This window comes from Nilaparvata lugens, chromosome 3 (genome assembly GCF_014356525.2).
Source record: "Nilaparvata lugens isolate BPH chromosome 3, ASM1435652v1, whole genome shotgun sequence".
Taxonomy (NCBI): domain Eukaryota; kingdom Metazoa; phylum Arthropoda; class Insecta; order Hemiptera; family Delphacidae; genus Nilaparvata; species Nilaparvata lugens.
Window position 1 is genome coordinate 11,015,640 of NC_052506.1, and position 19,663 is coordinate 11,035,302.

General features: G+C 33.3%; 1 protein-coding gene across 3 annotated transcripts; it reads left to right on the forward strand.

The window, feature by feature from the left end:
* Positions 1 to 1,907: 1,907 nt before the first annotated feature.
* Positions 1,908 to 18,750, forward strand: LOC111048058 (neuroguidin). Of its 3 annotated transcripts, none has more exons than XM_039425356.1 (9): positions 1,908 to 2,140; positions 3,641 to 3,781; positions 3,904 to 4,018; positions 6,463 to 6,620; positions 11,338 to 11,458; positions 13,471 to 13,648; positions 15,677 to 15,872; positions 18,234 to 18,318; positions 18,371 to 18,750. In XM_039425356.1, exons 1-8 carry the CDS (start codon positions 2,126 to 2,128, stop codon positions 18,285 to 18,287), a joined length of 978 nt encoding a protein of 325 aa, XP_039281290.1. In that variant the 5' UTR covers positions 1,908 to 2,125; the 3' UTR covers positions 18,288 to 18,318; positions 18,371 to 18,750. The 3 variants fall into 3 exon arrangements, with proteins under 3 accessions (XP_039281290.1, XP_039281289.1, XP_022189591.2); XM_039425355.1 differs by having other exon boundaries at positions 18,234 to 18,291; positions 18,344 to 18,750; XM_022333899.2 differs by having other exon boundaries at positions 18,234 to 18,750.
* Positions 18,751 to 19,663: the final 913 nt, after the last annotated feature.

Consider the following 19,663-nt stretch of genomic DNA (forward strand, 5'->3'; position numbering starts at 1 on the left):
TGAAAGGTATACTGTGCAGAAAGAGGATATCCAGATTCTTAGTGGAGCATACTGAGACACATTGTGGGCCTCTCTTTGTGAGAGAAGATTCTCACTATGTTTTACCTTTTCATTTACAGGTCAGCTATGAGAGTCTTTCCCAATGTCCTTACACTATTAGCCTGGAGTGATGTTTATGGCTATGGATCGAGAAACCGGCTGAGGCTGGACCTGATATACTGTAGATTGAGAAGAACCCAATGCAGCCTCGAGAATTGTGGACAAGCCACTAGTTCCAGCCAGCTACTGGTTCCAACCTCCTTCTCAAAAAGAGACAGTTTTGAAGTAGACTGAGTGACTGAGGTCTTCCCTTTAGGAAAATCCCTTCCATTTTCAGGAGAAGTCTCATGATTGTGATCCACAGACTGTGAGAAGATACTTCTTCCCTTTTTCTTGCTACCAGTACTTCTACTTCTTGTTGCTTTTGATATTTTTATTGCATGTTCTTGTGTCATTCCTTGTATTTTTTTGATTTGTAACGACAAGTCCTATTACTTGTTGGCAACCCTTATGGCAGTGTATTATTCTTCTTTGATTGGTTCATATGTGGACATGCCAATGATACGCATCCATGTCATGAAGAGCTTTATGCTTCATCCCTACAGGCAGCCTGTTGAAATAGTGCTGGACTTCTGTACCATATATTTGTGGTCTCTTGAGTCATCTGAAACAGATCTTGGTGCCAAGTGTTGCATTGATGCACATCAGTCTCCTTAGTATAAGAAACAGGAAATAGATTTGGTATCAGTAGTCTTATTCCATACTATGGTACTATACAATACCGGGGTTGATTAATTCAGCTCTACCATCGTAATGTAGCAATAAAATAAATGCTCCTTGAATCAACATGTCTTTGTGATGTACTGGTAAACAATTATTGTTTAATGTATAATATATCTTATTATTATTTAGTTTCAATAAAAGCTTTTGTAATTTTGTTAGTAAATCTCTAATGTATGAAACTGAATTTTGTTTTCCATGTGTATTTGTGAATTATTTTTATGAATTTGGCAATAAATACTCTAATATCTTGAATGTGAGGTTGGAGGTTCGAGTTATGGATCTTGCAGATTTTTTATGACGGATTTCCCAAATTCAATGAGCTTTTAATAAAACAAGTATTGGAACTGTACAGAAGAACTGTGGTAATGCAGCAGAACTTCGAAATGATGAGACGGCGGAACTTTGAGTCGAACACCAGCCTTGTATCCATCAAAGACCTTAAAGAGATTATGCATCTTTAAGGTCTTTGGTAACCATTGTCAGTTATCAAGTTCGGCAGTAGCTTTGATGTGATCAGTAAAAATCGAGTAAGCTCAGCCGTCCACTGGAATCCAAATTTAAAAGCAAACGAACAAATATCATCAATATTGAATTGAATCAAATAATTATAAATTGATTAAATCAATCAATATTATTGATATCGTCCAATACTTTACATTTGAATTACACTTATCGAACAAGAACTAATATTGTCTACTCTTTATACCAGCAATCGGAATTTTTAAAGTTCTGCTTTTAGACGGAATGCGCTGAGAAGTAGTCGAAAAATCCGGTTTAATTTTAACCATGATTGATTTCATGAAAGCCAATCAGAGAAGGTCTTTTTGATAAGACCACTTCTCTGATTGGTTCTTGTGGAATTAATAACGGTTAAAATTTAACTGGCTGATGTGCAACTGGCACTTAATTGAACATGACAGTTCAGAACATGACAATATTGCCATTATTTTCTTATTACCATCATCTAAATCTAATATAATAAGAAATATTTTTTTCCAGAAAAATTAATTGGAAATAATTTGTGATTAAATTTTGAATAAATATTGAATGCGTGTGTTGGCTATTATGGAATAGAAATTTGCAGACAATAACATTTTAGGTTATGTTATTTTTCTTCTTTACCCATGTGTTTTGTGTGTACAAAAACATGATGTTCTGTGACTTACTTTGCAATTCAGTTTCTGATTTGTTGTTTTCAAAAATTGACATGAATTTTTGAAATATATTAGTAATGTTAAGCGTATTTTTTAATTTATCAGGCTAACAACGTTTAATGTATCCAATTATATCTTTGTAATCAGAGATGGAGAAAATTGAGGTAACTCAGTGTAGTTTGGTTCCATTTATAACTAAACTTGCAGAAGTTCTTATTCACATTACTGTTATTTATTTTTCAAATTCTAGTCTGTTCTTAATGCAATAAATATTATTTGGCTATATCCAAATATATTCATTTAAGCCTGTATTTGAATTACTGTACTTATAAAATATTTTTAATGTTATTTAGTAGGTGAATTTCAACACATACCGTATTTATATTGTAGTTACCGAAGTTAAGTCAGCCTTGGTCATGTTGACAGAGCTTAGTGAGACTTATGGTTTGAAGTAACTAAGGAATCTAGAATAAGACCTAAAATGGACTACCCTATTATATTTAGATTTCTTGATAGTACCATATAATTGATCTGTTATCTAAAAATAAAAATTTTAAATCAAAGTACCCTCTTTTTAGTTTTTCACTTACAACATTTCTGTCATTATCAAGTTTATTCACTTAGACATAAATTAATGTTAAAACGTGAATAAAAAAGGGTACTTGGAATATTTATTTCTGTATAATTAATACTAGCCCTAACCAAAATGGTAAAGGTCCAAATCTATTTCAAAAAGACCATGGAATAGATTATTCTTAGCAAGTATGTTGCAGAGCATGCACATTTCCTCATTTTCAAAACGTTCCTGTGTATACCCTATGATTTCGTGTTTAGAGAATACAAGAAAAAGGGAAATCTTAGACGAAGGTCTAAGACCTGATTATTATTTTATTTCCTAAAAAGGAAGAAAAATGTCAAGGCTGATGTTGGCGTTGGGACCATACAATTGAATTGAATAGAGAATACAAGGTTTTAAAGAACAAAGACCAATTTGGTTGGTATTGTACGATCTCTTCACGCAATATTGATTGCGTATCTCTTGCCTTCTTTTTGAAAAGATGGTTTTCAGGAAAAAGCATGAAAGATTGTTTGCTGATTACCTGAAGGATAGAAGGCAGATAGGTTTAATAATGGGTGCTACATCAAGAAAAAAAATGTACCATAGGCCTATGTCGTGTCGTCGTGTTTCAAGGCTCAATACTTTTCCCTCCACTTATGACTTGTGTTAGTCAAACTTATATTACTCGATTTATGACTTGCATCTGAGAAGCTATAACTTGCTTTTCGCTGATTATACAACCATATTATTGGTACATGTCAGGAAAAATATCTGCACATTCACTACAAGAGAGAAAGTGCATTCACAAGAAAGATTAAACTTGGATGTGTCTCGTAACGAGACTCGGGTAAACTTGGATGTTTTCGTGGTCTATCGACGGTGAAGGACTGTTTTCCATTGCTAGAAGTGTAAATTTCCAACTTCATGCTAAACTCAATTAGGGCGCGCCCAATGAGCAAAGTCGAAATACCTTCTGTCAGGAGGTTTTTTCATAAAAAATTTGCTGGGCTGCGACTCTGCCTTCAGTTTATGTTAATTTTACTAATATTTCTTCATTTGTTCCACTGAGATGTACTCTAATCTTGAAAAAATCTACTTTTTTCAGGACAATCAACTTACTGGAAATGATATTCAAAAAGAGATGATGGATCTTATAGGAACCATTGATAGTACTTTACCACAAATTAAAGATTCAATATCTAATCTTAAGAAAACTATCTCTTCCAGTAAACCATCGAATCAAAAAGTAAGTAGGCTAGCCTAGAGTTGAATAGTTACGGTATTTGTTTTGTGCCAGTGACTGAATCATTTTTAACAATTAATGTATTATAACTTATATATGATGACTAAATTCTAACTTTCTTTCAGGGTCTTAGCATATTAGATGTCAAAAACAACATGATGCTAATGTATTTGTCAAACCTGATGCACATTATTCTAAAGAAATGTAAAGGAGAATCAATTCAAGGAGATCAGGCTATTGGTAAGTTGGCTCAATATTACATTAAATTTCTCAATTCAGGTTAGAATAGCATTTAAAAATATATTGGCCCATATGAATAAAACCAGAGCAAATGCTCATGAGCAAGAGCATAGAGCATAAGGTTTTGCTCATGAGCAAAAGGTAGAAGCAAAAGCATTTGCTCATTTTTTATGGATTAGCTGTACCTTATACTCTTACCTTATGCTGCTGAAATTTGGAGCAAATGCTCACGTATTTTAAAGATTTTTCATCAGATGAATGGCCTTTGTGCCCTTACTTTGTTTTTATAGCTCACGTAAGCGCTAAATATGCAAGTAGGAGACACCGCTTGTGTTTGCGTCGTCTGCTCTGTTTTCTATTTATAAATTGAGTTTTAGGTTAGTTGAGTTTAGAATTTTGAAATAATAGCGTAAAAAATATCATCTCTATAATAATCTTCAGCATAATCTTATAATATCAATAGCCTTCTAATAATCGTCTACACTCTCATCTTCTTAAATGCCTATTTCCTATTTTGTGATAGCTATCTTTATATCAGATAGCTATCTTTTGTATTTATTCTTTTGTAGGAATAATGGTGATATATATCATGATTGAATCTAAAAAGAGTTTTATAGTTCTCAACTTTTGGTTGTGAACCAAAATGGTATAGTTTCCTCTTTCTCGTACGAATTAGTTGAGCCATTTTACTATGAGCAAAAGAGGAAAAGCTGCTCTATAGTTTCCTATTTCTCATACGAATTAGTTGAGCCATTTTACTATGAGCAAAAGGTGAAAAGCTGCTCTAGACTAGACTCACCTTTTTGAAAGCATTTGCTTCAAAAGTTGAGCAAATGCTCTAGTTTATTCATACAATTTTGAGTATAAGCTTTTACTTTTGAGCAAATGCTCAAACTTTTATTTTATGAGCATGAGCAAAAGGTTTATCTCACGTTTATTCATAGAAAATGAAGCAAATACTCCATATTTTAGAAGTATAAGCAAATGCTCAACTTTATTCATATGGCCCATTATAAGTTTACATAGGAACTTCTGTGTTGAAATTTTTTAAACTTTAATTGCCTGCTTTTTCAAGTGCTAAAATACTAGAAAAGCTAATTTTAATAAGGCTAGTCCTTTTTCTATTTTTTTTAGAGAAAATCAGTTTGGCTTTCAAAAGGGGAAAGTACAGAGAATGCTATTCTAAAACAAATGTCACAAATTTACAATGGTATAAAAGAGAGTATTAGACTCTTCCTTGACGTACAAAAAGCATTCGATTCTTTTGAACATGATACTAATTACTAAATTGTGCAAAGCTAGTTTAAAGAGATGTGTGCAATGATAGAACAGTGTATAGAATGACATTTTGTTTGTCCATAAGTCTTTTCCAACTAAATATTTATTCAAAAAGTTTAAAGTGTTAATTGTCCGTCAATTATATATTAAAAACGTCATAGTTTTCATTAGAAATAATAAATATATGTTTCTATTCCGTGAATCAAACCTCAATTTATGACCTTCCAGAAATAGGTTTGAAAATATAAGAGTGGATCTTAATGTTTGTCGGAGACAATATTTTTATAGTGAGGTCCACGTTATAATGACAGTATTTGATCAACTTTGATTTTGCTATCCTTGTCTATCATTCGACAAAGCCGGTGGTACTATCCTTTTCTAGGTCCACAACGGTGCCAATTATGTTTTTGACAGTGTAGAAATATGATTAATTAAGGCAGAGAATCGGCATCGCTATTCTTCTATCTTTATCCACTGTCATTATAACGTGGACCTCACTATACCTAGGTAATAAATTAATCAATAAAATTCCAGATTACCTTACGGAGCATATTAATCGAAATTGTGTTACATTGCTTAAAAAAGAACTATTGAATGGATAATTACCAGTAAAATCGAGGACATACTTTTTGAGTGACTCTTATCTTTGTTTCAATAGTATGTTTGCCATCTCTCTTTCTTTCTCTCTTTCTTTCGCCCTTCTTCCTCTTATTCATCATCTTCTTTTATTAGTATTATATTATATAATTTCTTATTTCATCTTTTGTAAAATGACTCATATTGAATTTGTATTAGCAACTCTCACCTACGCACAGGATTTTCCTTGCCGGTGATGGTTTCTTATATTTTTGCTGAACATTTTTTTTTGTATATTTATTGTCATCAAGAACCAATAAAGAATTTTTGAAAAAAGTGTTGGTTATAAGAACTTTGATAATATTTAACAGGTCATGCTTTATATAGTTAATGTTTAGTTCGTATCTGTGCTTTCTGTATACATCTTTAATGGAAATAGAGATTAAAATTTACACTATTATTAGGACTCTTTATTAGGCTCATCAAGTTGTCAATTTTGGGTTTGCCAGCTGATTGTCTGTAGTATCAGTTAGTATTAGATCAGGAAGTTTAAACTAAAAATACCTCCAATAATCTTCTTGTTCCTACAGAAAGATTGACTGAAATAAGAATTGTTCTGGAAAGAATATTTCCCATCGAATCCAAATTGAAATATCAAATACATAAGTTGATAAAAACAGCAACGACTGGGACAATCGATGAAAATGATCCATCACGTTTCAGAGCCAATCCTGCAGACATGGAAGACGTAAGTTGCAGCTATCTTTTAATATTAATATTGTACTTTCACTTATTACTTTCCTTGCCCTATTACCATTGGTAAGGAAAGTATTGCTTTCCGAAAAAAAAATTAAGGTACCCCAATTTCTAAATTTCTATACGTTTCAAGGTCCCCTGAGTCCAAAAAAAGGATTTTGGGTATTGGTCTGTATGTGTATTATGTGTGTGTGTGTGTATGAGTGTATGTGCTTCTGTGTACACGATATTTCATCTCCCAATTAACGGAATGACTTGAAATTTGGAACTTAAGGTCCTTACAATACAAGGATCCGACACGAACAATTTCGATCAAATGCAATTCAAGATGGCGGCTAAAATGGCGAAAATGTTGTCAAAAGCAGGGTTTTTCGAAAACGGCTCGAACGATTTTGATCAAATTTATACCTAAAATAGTTATTGATAAGCTCTATCAACTGCCACAAGTCTTATATCTGTAAAATTTCAGGAGCTTCGCCCCATCTATGCAAAGTTTGATTTTAGTTTCCCAATTATCAGGCTTCAGATACAATTTAAACAAAAAAATTGACAAAAAATTAAACAAGTGGAAAAGATTGAGCAAAAAAATCTCTACAATTAATGTTTAGTAAAATTTTCACCTTAAATTGAAATAAGCTCGAAATTCGAGAAAATGTGATTATTCAATTGCAAACTGTTTGCAACTATTGATTCTATTAAATAATAATTCACTATGAAGAGATAATATCTCTTAAAGGTCTTTTTGAAACAAGAAAGATGGCAACGACAAAAATGTTCTATGATACTTTATCCAAAATGGCGGCTGATTGAAGTTGTAGTTTTTAATTAAATAATTGATAAAGTTCAATCAGCCGCCATTTTTGATGAAAGCATCATAGAAAATTTTTATTGATGACATCTATCTCGTCTCGAAAAGGCATTTAAAATGATGTATCACACAGTGGGTGTTTACATTCAAAATATCTGAGTTACAACCCCTCATTTCTTTAAAAACTAAAACTTCAATCAGCCGCCATTTTGGATACAAGTATCATAGAACATTTTTGTCCATGCCATCTTTCTTGTTTCAAAAAGACCTTTAAAATGATGTATCAAACAATGGGTGTTTACATTTAAAATATTCGAGTTACAACCCCTAAGTCGCCCCCTTATGAGGGGTTGAGATTCAGTTGTACGTCAAAAGGTAGAGTACTTGACCAATAACTTGACCTAAAAGTTACAGTATTATATCTACAACAGTCTCCAATTTATTGAAGGGTTTCCATACATATGACTCACTGTATAATAAATTGTATTGACAAATAACTCAAGATACAAATAAAAATTAATACTGTTTAACCTGGCTGGTTTGAGTCTTTATTGAGATTCACTTCAGACTGTCAGTATTGATTGAATGGGAAGCATGGGTGTTATCTTCATAAGGAATACTGACAGTTCGAAATGGAACTGTTCGAAATGGAAGTGTCAGAGTTCGTTAGGTTGCAACTGAATAATTCCAGGACCTTTAATGTATGACGATTGGGTTCTTGGCAGTTGGGATTTCAGATTTAAATTATTCAATTGAAAGACGGAAACACAATGCCATGAGAGGAATCGTTCATCACCAATCGTTATCACTATCAGCTATGAGGTATCCAGACTTTTGAATTTAATTATTATTATTAAACGAAGATCCAAATTAAATGCTGTAATTCACCCCGAAGACTTCTGCTACTGCAAATAGGGTAAACAATATAAAATAGGGTAAATAGGGTACTGACAATAGGGTAAACAGCTAGATGGAAATTCGATGAATACATAATTTTTGAATTTCTTTATCCAATACGAACTGCTATTATTATGCTTCATATTTTTTACAATTGATATGGTCTGCAAGTAGTCATTCCATAGTGAAGTCCACGTTATAATAATAATAATAATAATAATAATAATAATAATAATAATAATAATAATAATAATAACAATTTCTCTGGATGTTGGACGACACATCCAGAGGAGTTTATTCATAAATTCATACATTACATATTTTTTTCATACATTTTCAATAATAACAATATTCAAGGTTTACAAAATGATACCTCACACATAATTATAATATATGTGTCGAGGTTATCATCAAATTAATACTCATTTATGCTACAACAGATATACAAAAATTCCAAAAAATCTAAAACTATATCTATTACCTTAAGCATCACCTAGTACAAAGATACTAAACCGAGGTACTATTTTCTACCTATAAATTACCTTATTTAAAAAGAATACTACTTAAATCTAAATCCTACTTACTATTAGTTCCTCACTACTTTGCATCCCAATACTGAATAACCAATGTCTAATTTTTCTTTTGAAGCTATTGAAATTTTCCTCTCCTTTGATTTCTAATGGTATTCTATTAGATATTGTAGGCCCTAAATATCCTAGTGATCTTTGCCCAAATGCTGTATTCATTCTTGGTACTTCTTGATTGTAACGTTCTCTTATTCTAGTATTATGGCTATGATTTATGATTTATGGTTCCTATTTTGATGTTTTTTCATATACCCTAATAACAACAATGTATACAATTGCCTAACACTGAGTACTCTATTTTCTATAAATAATTCTACAGTTGGAAACCGGATTTCCCTGTTTCCCATTATTTTCAAAATGCGTTTTTGAGTTTTAAATAATGGATCTATAAAACTGAAGTTAGCTGCACTCCAAACTAACAGACCGTACCTTAAAAGAGATTCAACTAATGTTAAGTATACAGTTTTTAACATTTCTTTGTCTATGATACGCCTTAATTGATAGAATTTGTATATAAGCTTCCTTATTTTGGCAGTTGTATATGTTATGTGCTTGTTCCATTTCAATGAATCATCTACTATTATTCCTAAATACTTTATATTGTCAGAGCGTTCTATTAGTGGGCAATTACAATTATTGCTACTATTTCTATCACAATTATGAAGCTTCATTGTTGTCATGTGTGGTTTTGTGCTATTTGTTAAAGAAAAAGCTAAAAATTTTGTTTTTCTGTATTTAATGACAATAAGTTATTTCTTAACCAACTAGTGATTTTTGTGAGTTCTATCTCTGCTGTTTGGAACACTTCTTCCCAGTTTTTCCTTGAAAAAGGAGTGCTGTATCGTCAGCAAAGGCTATAACTCTACCTTGAATTTGAATGGAGCACAACTCATTTGCAAAGATCGAATACAAAATTGGTCCTAAAACTGTTCCTTGAGGTATTCCAAACTTCATGGAAATAACTTCATGTTATAATGGTAGTGTTTAATTAGCAATTGTATATGCTATCCTTGTCTATCATTCAACAAATCGGATAGCTCTATCTCTTCCTCGCTTTGCTCTGTTGTCAGATAGTTTTTTAACAATGTAGAAATTAAATTAAAATTCTAAGAAATTGTCAAAAAACACAGATTTATTGATACTTAGAAAGGCCGGGTTTGGTTGTTACACCATTGTCAATCTCTGATTTTAACTCTGATAAACTGATTTAAACTCTTTAAAGAGTTTATTAGAGACATGGTGTAACAACCGAAACCGGTCTTTCTAAGTATCAATAAATCTGTGGTTTTTGACAATTTCTTAGTCTTTTTATTTGATATGAATAATTACCACAATATCAACTTCTCAACAAAAAAAAAAAAAACAATGTAGAAATATAACAAAATATTAAATCTTGATTATGAAAATTCATGATGAAATCACTGAAATAGTTATTTGTGCAACTAGTGCGCAAAGTGACAGTTTGCTGCACCGAAAGAAACGTTTACGCCCGAGCCGTAGGCGAGGGCGGAATGGTTTCTTGAGTGCAGCAGAGGAACTTTGCGCACGTATTTCACATTAAGTTTTTCCTACAGTTACCATTGAATATGAAAAGTGGGTAATTATGGGTAAAATTGCCTGAAATCCATCAATGTATATCTGTGTAATTTTATTATTAATAAATAAAAAGAATGTAGTATGTGTGTTTGAATGGCTGTGTGCTGTCAACTGCTGTCATCCACTGTGCCTGTCCACCACCTCAAGACTCTTATAACGCACCACAGTCACAGTTACCAACTTAATTTTGATTTTGCTGCACTGGTGCTCCATATAACCTACTAACTATTTTGCGTTGCCATGTTGCAATTCTGGAGTGCAGGAAAAATTTTTCCCGCACTAGAGCGGAAAAGTGATTCTTTGCGTTCTGTAATCAGTGCAGCAATGGCCACTTTTCAAGGTAACTGTGGGAAAAATTAATTTCTTGCTTGAAACATATAATTGATATTTAAAACGAGAATGAACAGTTGATATTACATGAATAAACCTGTATCAGCTACCGTCTATAAAAGGCATTGACAAGAGGATCGGCAACCTTGATCTGCTATCTTTCTCCACTGCCTAATAAATTGGACCTCACTATAATGTTAAAACTTGATTTGCCAGACTCTTGGATATCAGATGAATACTGGTGGGGAAATGACGATATTTCTTGCTGATTGTAACAAAATCATTAATATTATAAGCTAAGACTGTTAGAGGAAAAAGGCGAATTGCTTTGTTTTAATGAATGATAATCCATTTTTATTAATTTATCAAAATTTGGGAATGGAATAGATTTGGGCCAAGCCTGTTGTTCCTTCCTAATCATATTTATATGATTTGTGATTCTGTCCACGAATAAATAAATAAATAATTGCAAGATTAATTGGGTGTTTCAGGAAGAAGATAGTGCGGATTCTGATGAAGAAGATGACGATGATGGAAATGATGGACGAGGAGCTGCTAGCAAGAGAAAATCTGGAATCTATGTTCCTCCAAAGCTTGCTGCTATGCATTATGGTAATATTCATTTCTACATATGAAAATAAACTGGAAGCTGCATTTGTTCAAATGCTAATTAATAAATAATTATTATTAAACGAAAATCCCAATTAAATGCTGTAAATCACCCCGAAGACTTCTGCTACTGCAAATATTGACAACAGGGTAAACAGCTAGATGGAAATTCGATGAGCACTACTATACAAAAATGTTGTATTCATCGAATTTCCATATAGCTGTTCAAAGCAATTCAAAGTAAAATCAAATCGTATCAACTTGGGTTATTGTTTTCTTAGTTATTAATTTGGGTTATTGTTTTATTGTCATTAAAAATATTCTAGCTATTGATAGATACAAATTATAATTTAGTAAAATTCCCTTCGAGAGATTGCCTTCTATCCAATAGAATTACTAACTAAATTTTTTTATACATGTTTTAGAGTAGAGGTAAAGTGGGGTATTATAATTAGGACTAAGTTTAGTATTAGCAACTTTTTTATGTATAATATAATAATTATGTATATGTTTTGTCAATAAACTCCTCTGGTTGCAATTCATTGGCAATCAGAGAAATTATTATTATATTATCTACTCAAATAAGATTCAATGGAGGGCTTTTCAGCTAAAGTGAGATGCGCGTTTCAAAGTCAGAAGATGGAAGATCATTGTTATCTTGCTTCCTTTTCCACCGCCTTCTCTAGTAGATGGTTGTGACTCGAGTAATCCCGGAATATCAGTTAATTATAGTAAATAATGTCAATTATATCTCAATTATACCTCAAAAAATATCTAGAAAATCTCTTTTCATGATTTAATAATACATCCCCATAGTTGAGATTTATTGATTGAGAATATTCTGGTAGCTCATTATATTTTTCCTCCACCTACTGTCTAAAGTACTTACTTTACTCCCTGCAACATATACTAAAGTGTCACTTTTTTCGCTCTCGGTACTAAAAAATAGGAAAACTCACTATGGAGGAAAGTGACACCCTTTTTAAATACATGGGAAGCATCTCTATTTTAAAAACTTCATTGTAATAGGTTAGAAGGTCTAAGCTCAGATGAGGAAGCATAAATAGAGTAGTCATCAAAACCACTAAATTAATACCTCAACCAGACATTTTATCAATATTTATGAATTTATGTTTGTATGCTAAATTATTACAAACTTCATATCACTATACTAAAAAATGTAAAAAAAAAAATTTCCATGTTATTCAAAATACCAGCCAACAATATCCTCATCAACTAATCAATTTGAAACGGGAACTTCATCATAGCTGTACTTGTGGCAGCCATTTTCTTACAACTTTTGCCGACAGATAGCGCTGTTGGCGGAGACTGTGATTACAAGCCAGCTTATTCTGTTTACTTTTTAGATTATGTTGTAACACATTGTTTGGTCACGTACGTTTTTAAAAATTATTTTATTTGAAGTTTTTATAAAAATGTAGGTGGAGGAAAAATGTTGTGTATATCATGAGTGAAAAATGTTTTTTCTCCCTCAGGAAAATTGTTGCCCTCGGCTTCGCCTCGGGCTTCAAACTTTACCCTCAGGGAGGAAAAACAGTACTTTTCACTCTAGATATACAAATATCTATTAGAACTACTTATCTTATTTTTAGAACTTGTGGCTGGAGCTACGCTGTAGTGGCAGAAGGGGGAAGAAGAATAATAAGAAGAAGTGGCTGGAGCTCAAGGCTTCTTTTTCCAGTCACGCCAAAACCTATTGTATTTTTAATGATTCTTTCTATTTGTAAAAGTATTTCTTTTATTTGGCAATAAATTCATTATTTTTACATGGCATACAAACAATTTGGCAACGATGTGGGTTTAGAAATAGGTTGGTGCTGAGGTTGCATGATCATATTCTTATTTTGTGTATTGTACATGCATATTGAAATATATTTAAATTATAATTATAAATTATTGAGAAGAACCCTGGTGCTCTCACATATTGTACTTTTCAATAAATAAATGAAAATTAGTGACAAGTGAAATTCATTGAATTATTGGGTTATTTTCAGATGAAGATGATAGTAAAGCAGCGAAGCAGGAGAAATTGTTGGAGAGAGCTCGTAAGCATGCGCTGAACAGCTCTGTTGTTCAAGAAATGAGAGAAGAAATATTGGATGCACCGAAGGAAGTGGGACAAGCCAACACGTTCAAAAGGAAACAATCGGCTCGACAAAGGGAGAGAGAAGAGTATGTCTTATTCATGAATTATAATCTGTGCATTCTCTCAACAAATTTACATAAAATGTAGATAGGACTTTCAATTGAAGCTACAATCTTAATTTTTTTATACTTAATTGTATTTTAAAATATAACTTCACTTGTTCAGCTTGACTTGCGACTTTCAATTTTTGTGTAGTTGAGAAGTTGATATTGTTATAATTATTCATATTGAATAAAAAGACTAAGAAATTGTCAACAACTACCGATTTTATTGGTAGTTAGAAAGACCGGTTTCGGTTGTTACACCATTGTTAATCTCTCATAAAGAGTTTATTAGAGATTGACAATCAATAAAATCTGTGGTTTTTGACAATTTCTTAGTTTTTTTTATTTAACTCAATTTTATGTTTTTTAGCGAGACAAACTAGTTCAATATCAGTGTTGAAAAAGTATTTTCATTTGAGACTAGGGGCCGGTTTCCGAGCTCGCTATTTAGCTAATTTCTAGAATCTAAACAGCTGGAGTCAGAAAATTGGCATTCCAAACCGAGGCGTAGTCGCAGTTTTTATGATAATCTGTATTTAAAAATCAGCTGATAGTTGCAGTGATAGTAGTTTTAATTTTTCTGCTCAAAATTTTCAAGTTTATTTCAATATTATTGAAACTTTCGGATTGTTTAGTGTTATTTCCGGCTCTTATCAACCCTTCAAAATTTAAAATTCATCAGTCATATCTCGAATACGTATTCTCTGAGTGTTAATCTTTGGTGAAAACAGAAATTTTAAACTTAACCTCACTTTGGACTATTTGTGTGCCAAAATCAAGGGAATTGAAGAAGTTTTGGGCAATTGCCTGTTTCTCTTTCCAAATATCGTGTTTGTGACTTTTCTAATAAATAAATAAATTTTCTCATTGGAAACGTTTTTCCTTGACGAAATGACACATTCCTAAATAATTAAAAATATCTAAAACTTTACACTATTTTCTCTTTATTTTAGTTTGTGTTCAATTTTCTAGTTTTTCGAAATTTAATTTGAACGTGGACTGCGACTACGCCCCGTTTCGGAAAGCCAATTTTCTGACTCCAGCTGTTTAAAGTGTAGAACTTGACTAAATCCCGAGCTCGGAAACCGGCCCTATATCTTTTCTGATAGAATTTGCTGTGATATTAATATTTGATACCATTCTCATTCCCAATTTTCCCCTGTAATTATAATAGAATTGGTAATTGAATAGTTGTGGAATTTCAACTCACACTAACATTTATAACATTTTCCGGTTGCACAAAAGCTGGTTGAATTTGAATTGTAATTAATTCCACGAGAACCAATCAGAGAAGCCGTCTCTTCAAAAAAGCCTTTTCTGATTGCTTCTCGTGAAATTCTATGGGGCGGAGCAGCCAATACTAGTAGGGTGCTGCTTCTTCAGAAAAAAAAGTAGTAAGGATTATGGCCAATGCTGACTACCTCGCTCATTGTCGTCCAATATTTGTCTCGATGGAAGTTATAACTGTGTTCAGCCTGTACGTCATGCAACTCCTAGTCAGGGTCAGGGACGAGTTGAATGTTCTTGAATGTAGGTCTGAGATACATAGGCATTTCACCAGACAAGCATGTCATCTGAATGTTCCTTTTGTCAGACTAAAAAAACTTCAAGGCCATTATAGAATATTATCAATCAAGGCATTCAATAAGCTCCCTGTTAGTGTGAGAAATATGAATCAAGACTGTTTTAAAACACAAGTTAAAAAACTGCTAACAGAGAACCCATTATATAATGTAGACGAATTCTTCAATTTGCCCGTCGAAATAAATACTTTTTTTGAGTGATGATTATATGTGTATGAATTAGCTCAGTTACTTTTATAGGATTTTATTCTTGACAACGTCTAATGTACATTGAAATGTATTTATTGGTGGATTAACATATTCTATTCTAATTAATCACGGTTGAAATTTAACCATCTTTTCTGCAACCGTTATCATACTGTCTAATCTCCTACAAATCTAAGAACTATTTTAATGAAATTTAACACAATTCATATTGAATTTGTAGATATGAAGAATCCTATCTCACTCGATTGCCTATAAAGAGCAAGGAAAAGCAGCGCTCAAGGGCTCTGATGACTGAAGGCATGTTGGGATCTGAGTTGACACACTTCGAAGATATCTCTGTTCTGGATCCCACGTCAGAACGTCGACCACCTCTGGAAAGAAGAGGAAATCAACGGGGAAGAAGTCATCAAGAAAAGGTACGTCTTTAAAAATACGAGAAATTATTGTTTACAAAATATTTTTGACTTGTGCATTTAATTTTGGTTGGTTGTTACTAATAGTGAGCTGGGATTTTCTCATCATCTACCCCAGCCATCTCTAGTAGGGTGTCATGCTCAATGACCAACGATCTGGCAACGCTGTAATGTTAGGTCTAGCTGGCTAGATGTTTGCATAAACATTTTCGCCACACTGCACAGAAAGCAACTGTTTTCCAGTCCCTACGTAGATCTGAAAGACATTGTTTGCAGACGACTCTCGTCTGACGTCAGAACAGGTTTCTTTCCGGCTAAGGCCGGCCGGAAAGAGTACCCTTTCCGGCCGCTAACATGGAACTAAGAAAGGTGAAAGAGAAATGGTCTTTAGCATTGGGAGCTAATGTATCGGATTTTCGGATAGATATTCCAAGCCAGTCACATGGTGTAACCTACTCACAGCTGATGCAATGCATCATTGTCTCTTTTGATCAAAGACCTTAAAGATGCATAGACTCACATGCAGCGCTAGTGTCGTACTTGGAATTGAAATCCGCCATTGAGGGGGCAAACAATAAGATTATTACATACCAATGCCACCAATGCCTTTGTGATCTATAGTATTACTAATATTATATATAATATCTCGTGCTAAAATACCCCAATGGCGGCCTTCAATTTCAAGTAAGAGCTATCATGGAAGACATAGGCATTGTGGGTCTATATCTCTTTAAGGTCTTTGCTTTTGATTTAAAAATCATCACCTAAGCCAAGCTAGATGACAACTCTACTTGACAACATCAGCTGTTGCAACGCACAAGAGACCCACGAAACCGCCTAACTTTTTGGCGTCAGCTATACCTGTAGTGTGGCGAAAAATATCGTACTCGACTCTCTCCGAGAGGCGTTTACGGTATTCGGATAACATATTCCCGGGCTCGGCAAGCCTCGCCCGGGAACTATCCTCATACCGTAAACACTAACTTTCTGTGCTTGTAGCGTAATATACTATATTCTCAACGCATTTTAACTTATTATTTCTATTAAGTTTATCTCTTTCTCATGCTTTCAACTTGGGCTGACAGCTGGATAGATGTTTGCATATTATTCTCAATGCATTTCAACTTATTATTTCTATCAAGTTTATCTCTTTTTCTCATGCTATCAATTCAGGTCAATACTGCTACATGCTATCAATACTGTTGACTGAACGTAGTTTTTCAACCTTACCATTTTTATGGGGCATCCTAGTAGAGATGGCTGTAAATTCACTCGTTGAAAGAAGTTTGCGAAAATGTGTTGATGGCATAACTAATCGTGAAACTAGTTTAGTGAGATTTACTTCATTCTGTCAGCATTAGTTCAATGAAAAGCGTTGGTTCTATTTATGTAGAATGTTGACAGCATAAAGTGAATCTCTAGAACCTCAAGTAGATATCGTAATAATTATATTTCCATGATTGAAATCAAGTAATTAAACTACAAAATCTCAATATGAATTATTTTAAGTATGGATTGCAACGTATTCATAATCTTCATCAATTAGGTAATATAGAGAAACAATAGCGTAAGTAGATATCCCATGGTATAGGGCGTTTATGTCGCAACTTTTACTGTTATCTCAAGCCGATTACTGTCGATTTTTACTGTTTTGAGGGTAAGAGTGTATGAACGGCACAATATGAGAGACTACCAGCGTCATAAGGCTCACAGGATAGAATTACGTGGACTATCAGCTTGAGATAACAGTAACAGTTGCGACATAAACGCCCTATACCATGGGATATCTACTTATGCTATTGTTTCTCTATGATAATATTCAGTAAGATAAACCAACATAATATGATATAATATATGACTAACATACTTAGGGCCGGTTTCCAAGCTCGGGATTTAGCTAAGTTCTAGACTTTAAGCAGCTGGAGTCAGAAAATTGGCTTCCGAAACGGGGCGTAGTCGCAGTTTTTATGACAATCTTTATGTTCTCATTTCTATAATTGGGAACGTTTTTCCTTGAGAAAATTAAACATTCCTAAATAATTCAAAATAGCTGAAAATTTACAATATTACCCTTTATTTATGTTGTGTTCAATTTTCTAGTTTTTCGAAATGTCATGTGACTGTGACTATGACTACGAACTACGCCCCGTTTCGGAAAGCCAATTTTCTGATTCCAGCTGTTTAAAGTCTAGAACTTAGCTAAATCCCGAGCTCGGAAACCGGCCTGTAATGAACTATCAAGATAATGTTTTACAAGTTGGATTTTATAACAAAAAGCTGTCTTATCGTCTGTGAAATCGAATTTCTCAATAGTTGTAATAATTAATTTCTCAGTAGTTTATAATGCAATTTTCATTTTCGCAGGTTCTAAATCGAAGAAGCGCAAATATCATTGAATTCGTGCTTGAAGTGCTTTGAATAGGAGAGACTGCCAAATGTTTCAGCTGAATTCGTGCTTGAAGTGCTTTGAATAGGAGAGACTGCCAAATGTTTCAGCTGAGGAGGCATGGTCACTACCCTCTCCATACACTATCTCTATCTCTGTTACAACAATTATTCCCTCTAAATATGAATTTAGTCAGTACTAGCCGACTACAAATATGGTTCTCTTGCAAAGAAGGTGTCGGGTGTCGTCAGTCGTCGCGTCGCTATTTTGAATACCACTGACCTTTTTTTGGACTCCCCAGAGCATTTTATTTTTTTCAAGTGAATCCTAATATTATTATGTTATCGTAAAAAATATCCATATAAAATAATTTTATAGAGCTTTGATAAAATAATAGGTAATGTATTGAATAATGTACAAGTTCACATTATTCGAATGAATTTCTATGTTGGAATGACGTGTACATAATTAAATAAAGGTTGTTGCAACACTTTTGACTATTGTTGTTATTCAGATTATCAAATAATATCAGACAAATTATCAGGTAATGAATACTTTTGCAGTATGGATTAGACTATTTTCACTTTTTGTTTAGTTGAGAAGTTGATATTGTGGTAATTATTCATATCAAATGAAAATGACTAAGAAATTGTCAAAAAACCACAGATTTATTGATACTTAGAAAGACCGGTTTCGGTTATTACACCATTGTCAATCTCTCATAAACTCGATTATCATCACAATAGATTAATTGTTTTTCTCAGTGTTTTAATTTCATTAATGCACACCATTACTGTGTTATAAAAACATTCAGACGCCATCCGCAAGGATTTTAATGCATTATAGAATTGGAATTTAGTGAAAAAAATTGAAACTAATTTGCCAATTTTATATAAATATTAGATCTAGAATAGGATCAAATTTAGGCTCCAAAGTCTCATGCCAATTTTCTAATATTATTGTCAGTTTGCAAGAAAAGAGTAATGCATTATTTAGAAAATCTGTTGAGTTTCTAAACGAGTTATTTTTCCTCAAATCAACCAAGTTAATCTGAATTTGATCACAGATTACAAATTTTGGCCGGGACACACATAACCGCATCGAGCCCGCGCCGCGGTACGGCCGAGTGTCGGACGTACTACGGCCAGTGAGAAAAAAAATGCTCAAACTTGTAGGGACACATACTACCGCACCGCGTCAGCACCGTCACCGTGTTTGTTGCCCGAGCCGTGCCCGCGCCGTCACCGACTAGTTTACTTCTTGACGATGACGGTGCGGGCTCGTTCAACATAGAGAGTGAAAAACTTATTGAAGAGATACGGAATTTTCCAGTTTTGTACGATCAAAGTGATGAGAAATAATATGGTTGAACGGAAAAATAAGTTGAAACAAAAGTAAAAGTAGAACT

Bases quoted from the DNA above. Each gene is read 5' to 3' on its own strand.
- LOC111048058 (XM_022333899.2), top strand. The intron at 4,019-6,462 runs GTAAGTTGGCTC...TTGTTCCTACAG, and splicing joins TCAAGGAGATCAGGCTATTG to AAAGATTGACTGAAATAAGA. The intron at 13,649-15,676 runs GTATGTCTTATT...TTGAATTTGTAG, and splicing joins CGACAAAGGGAGAGAGAAGA to ATATGAAGAATCCTATCTCA.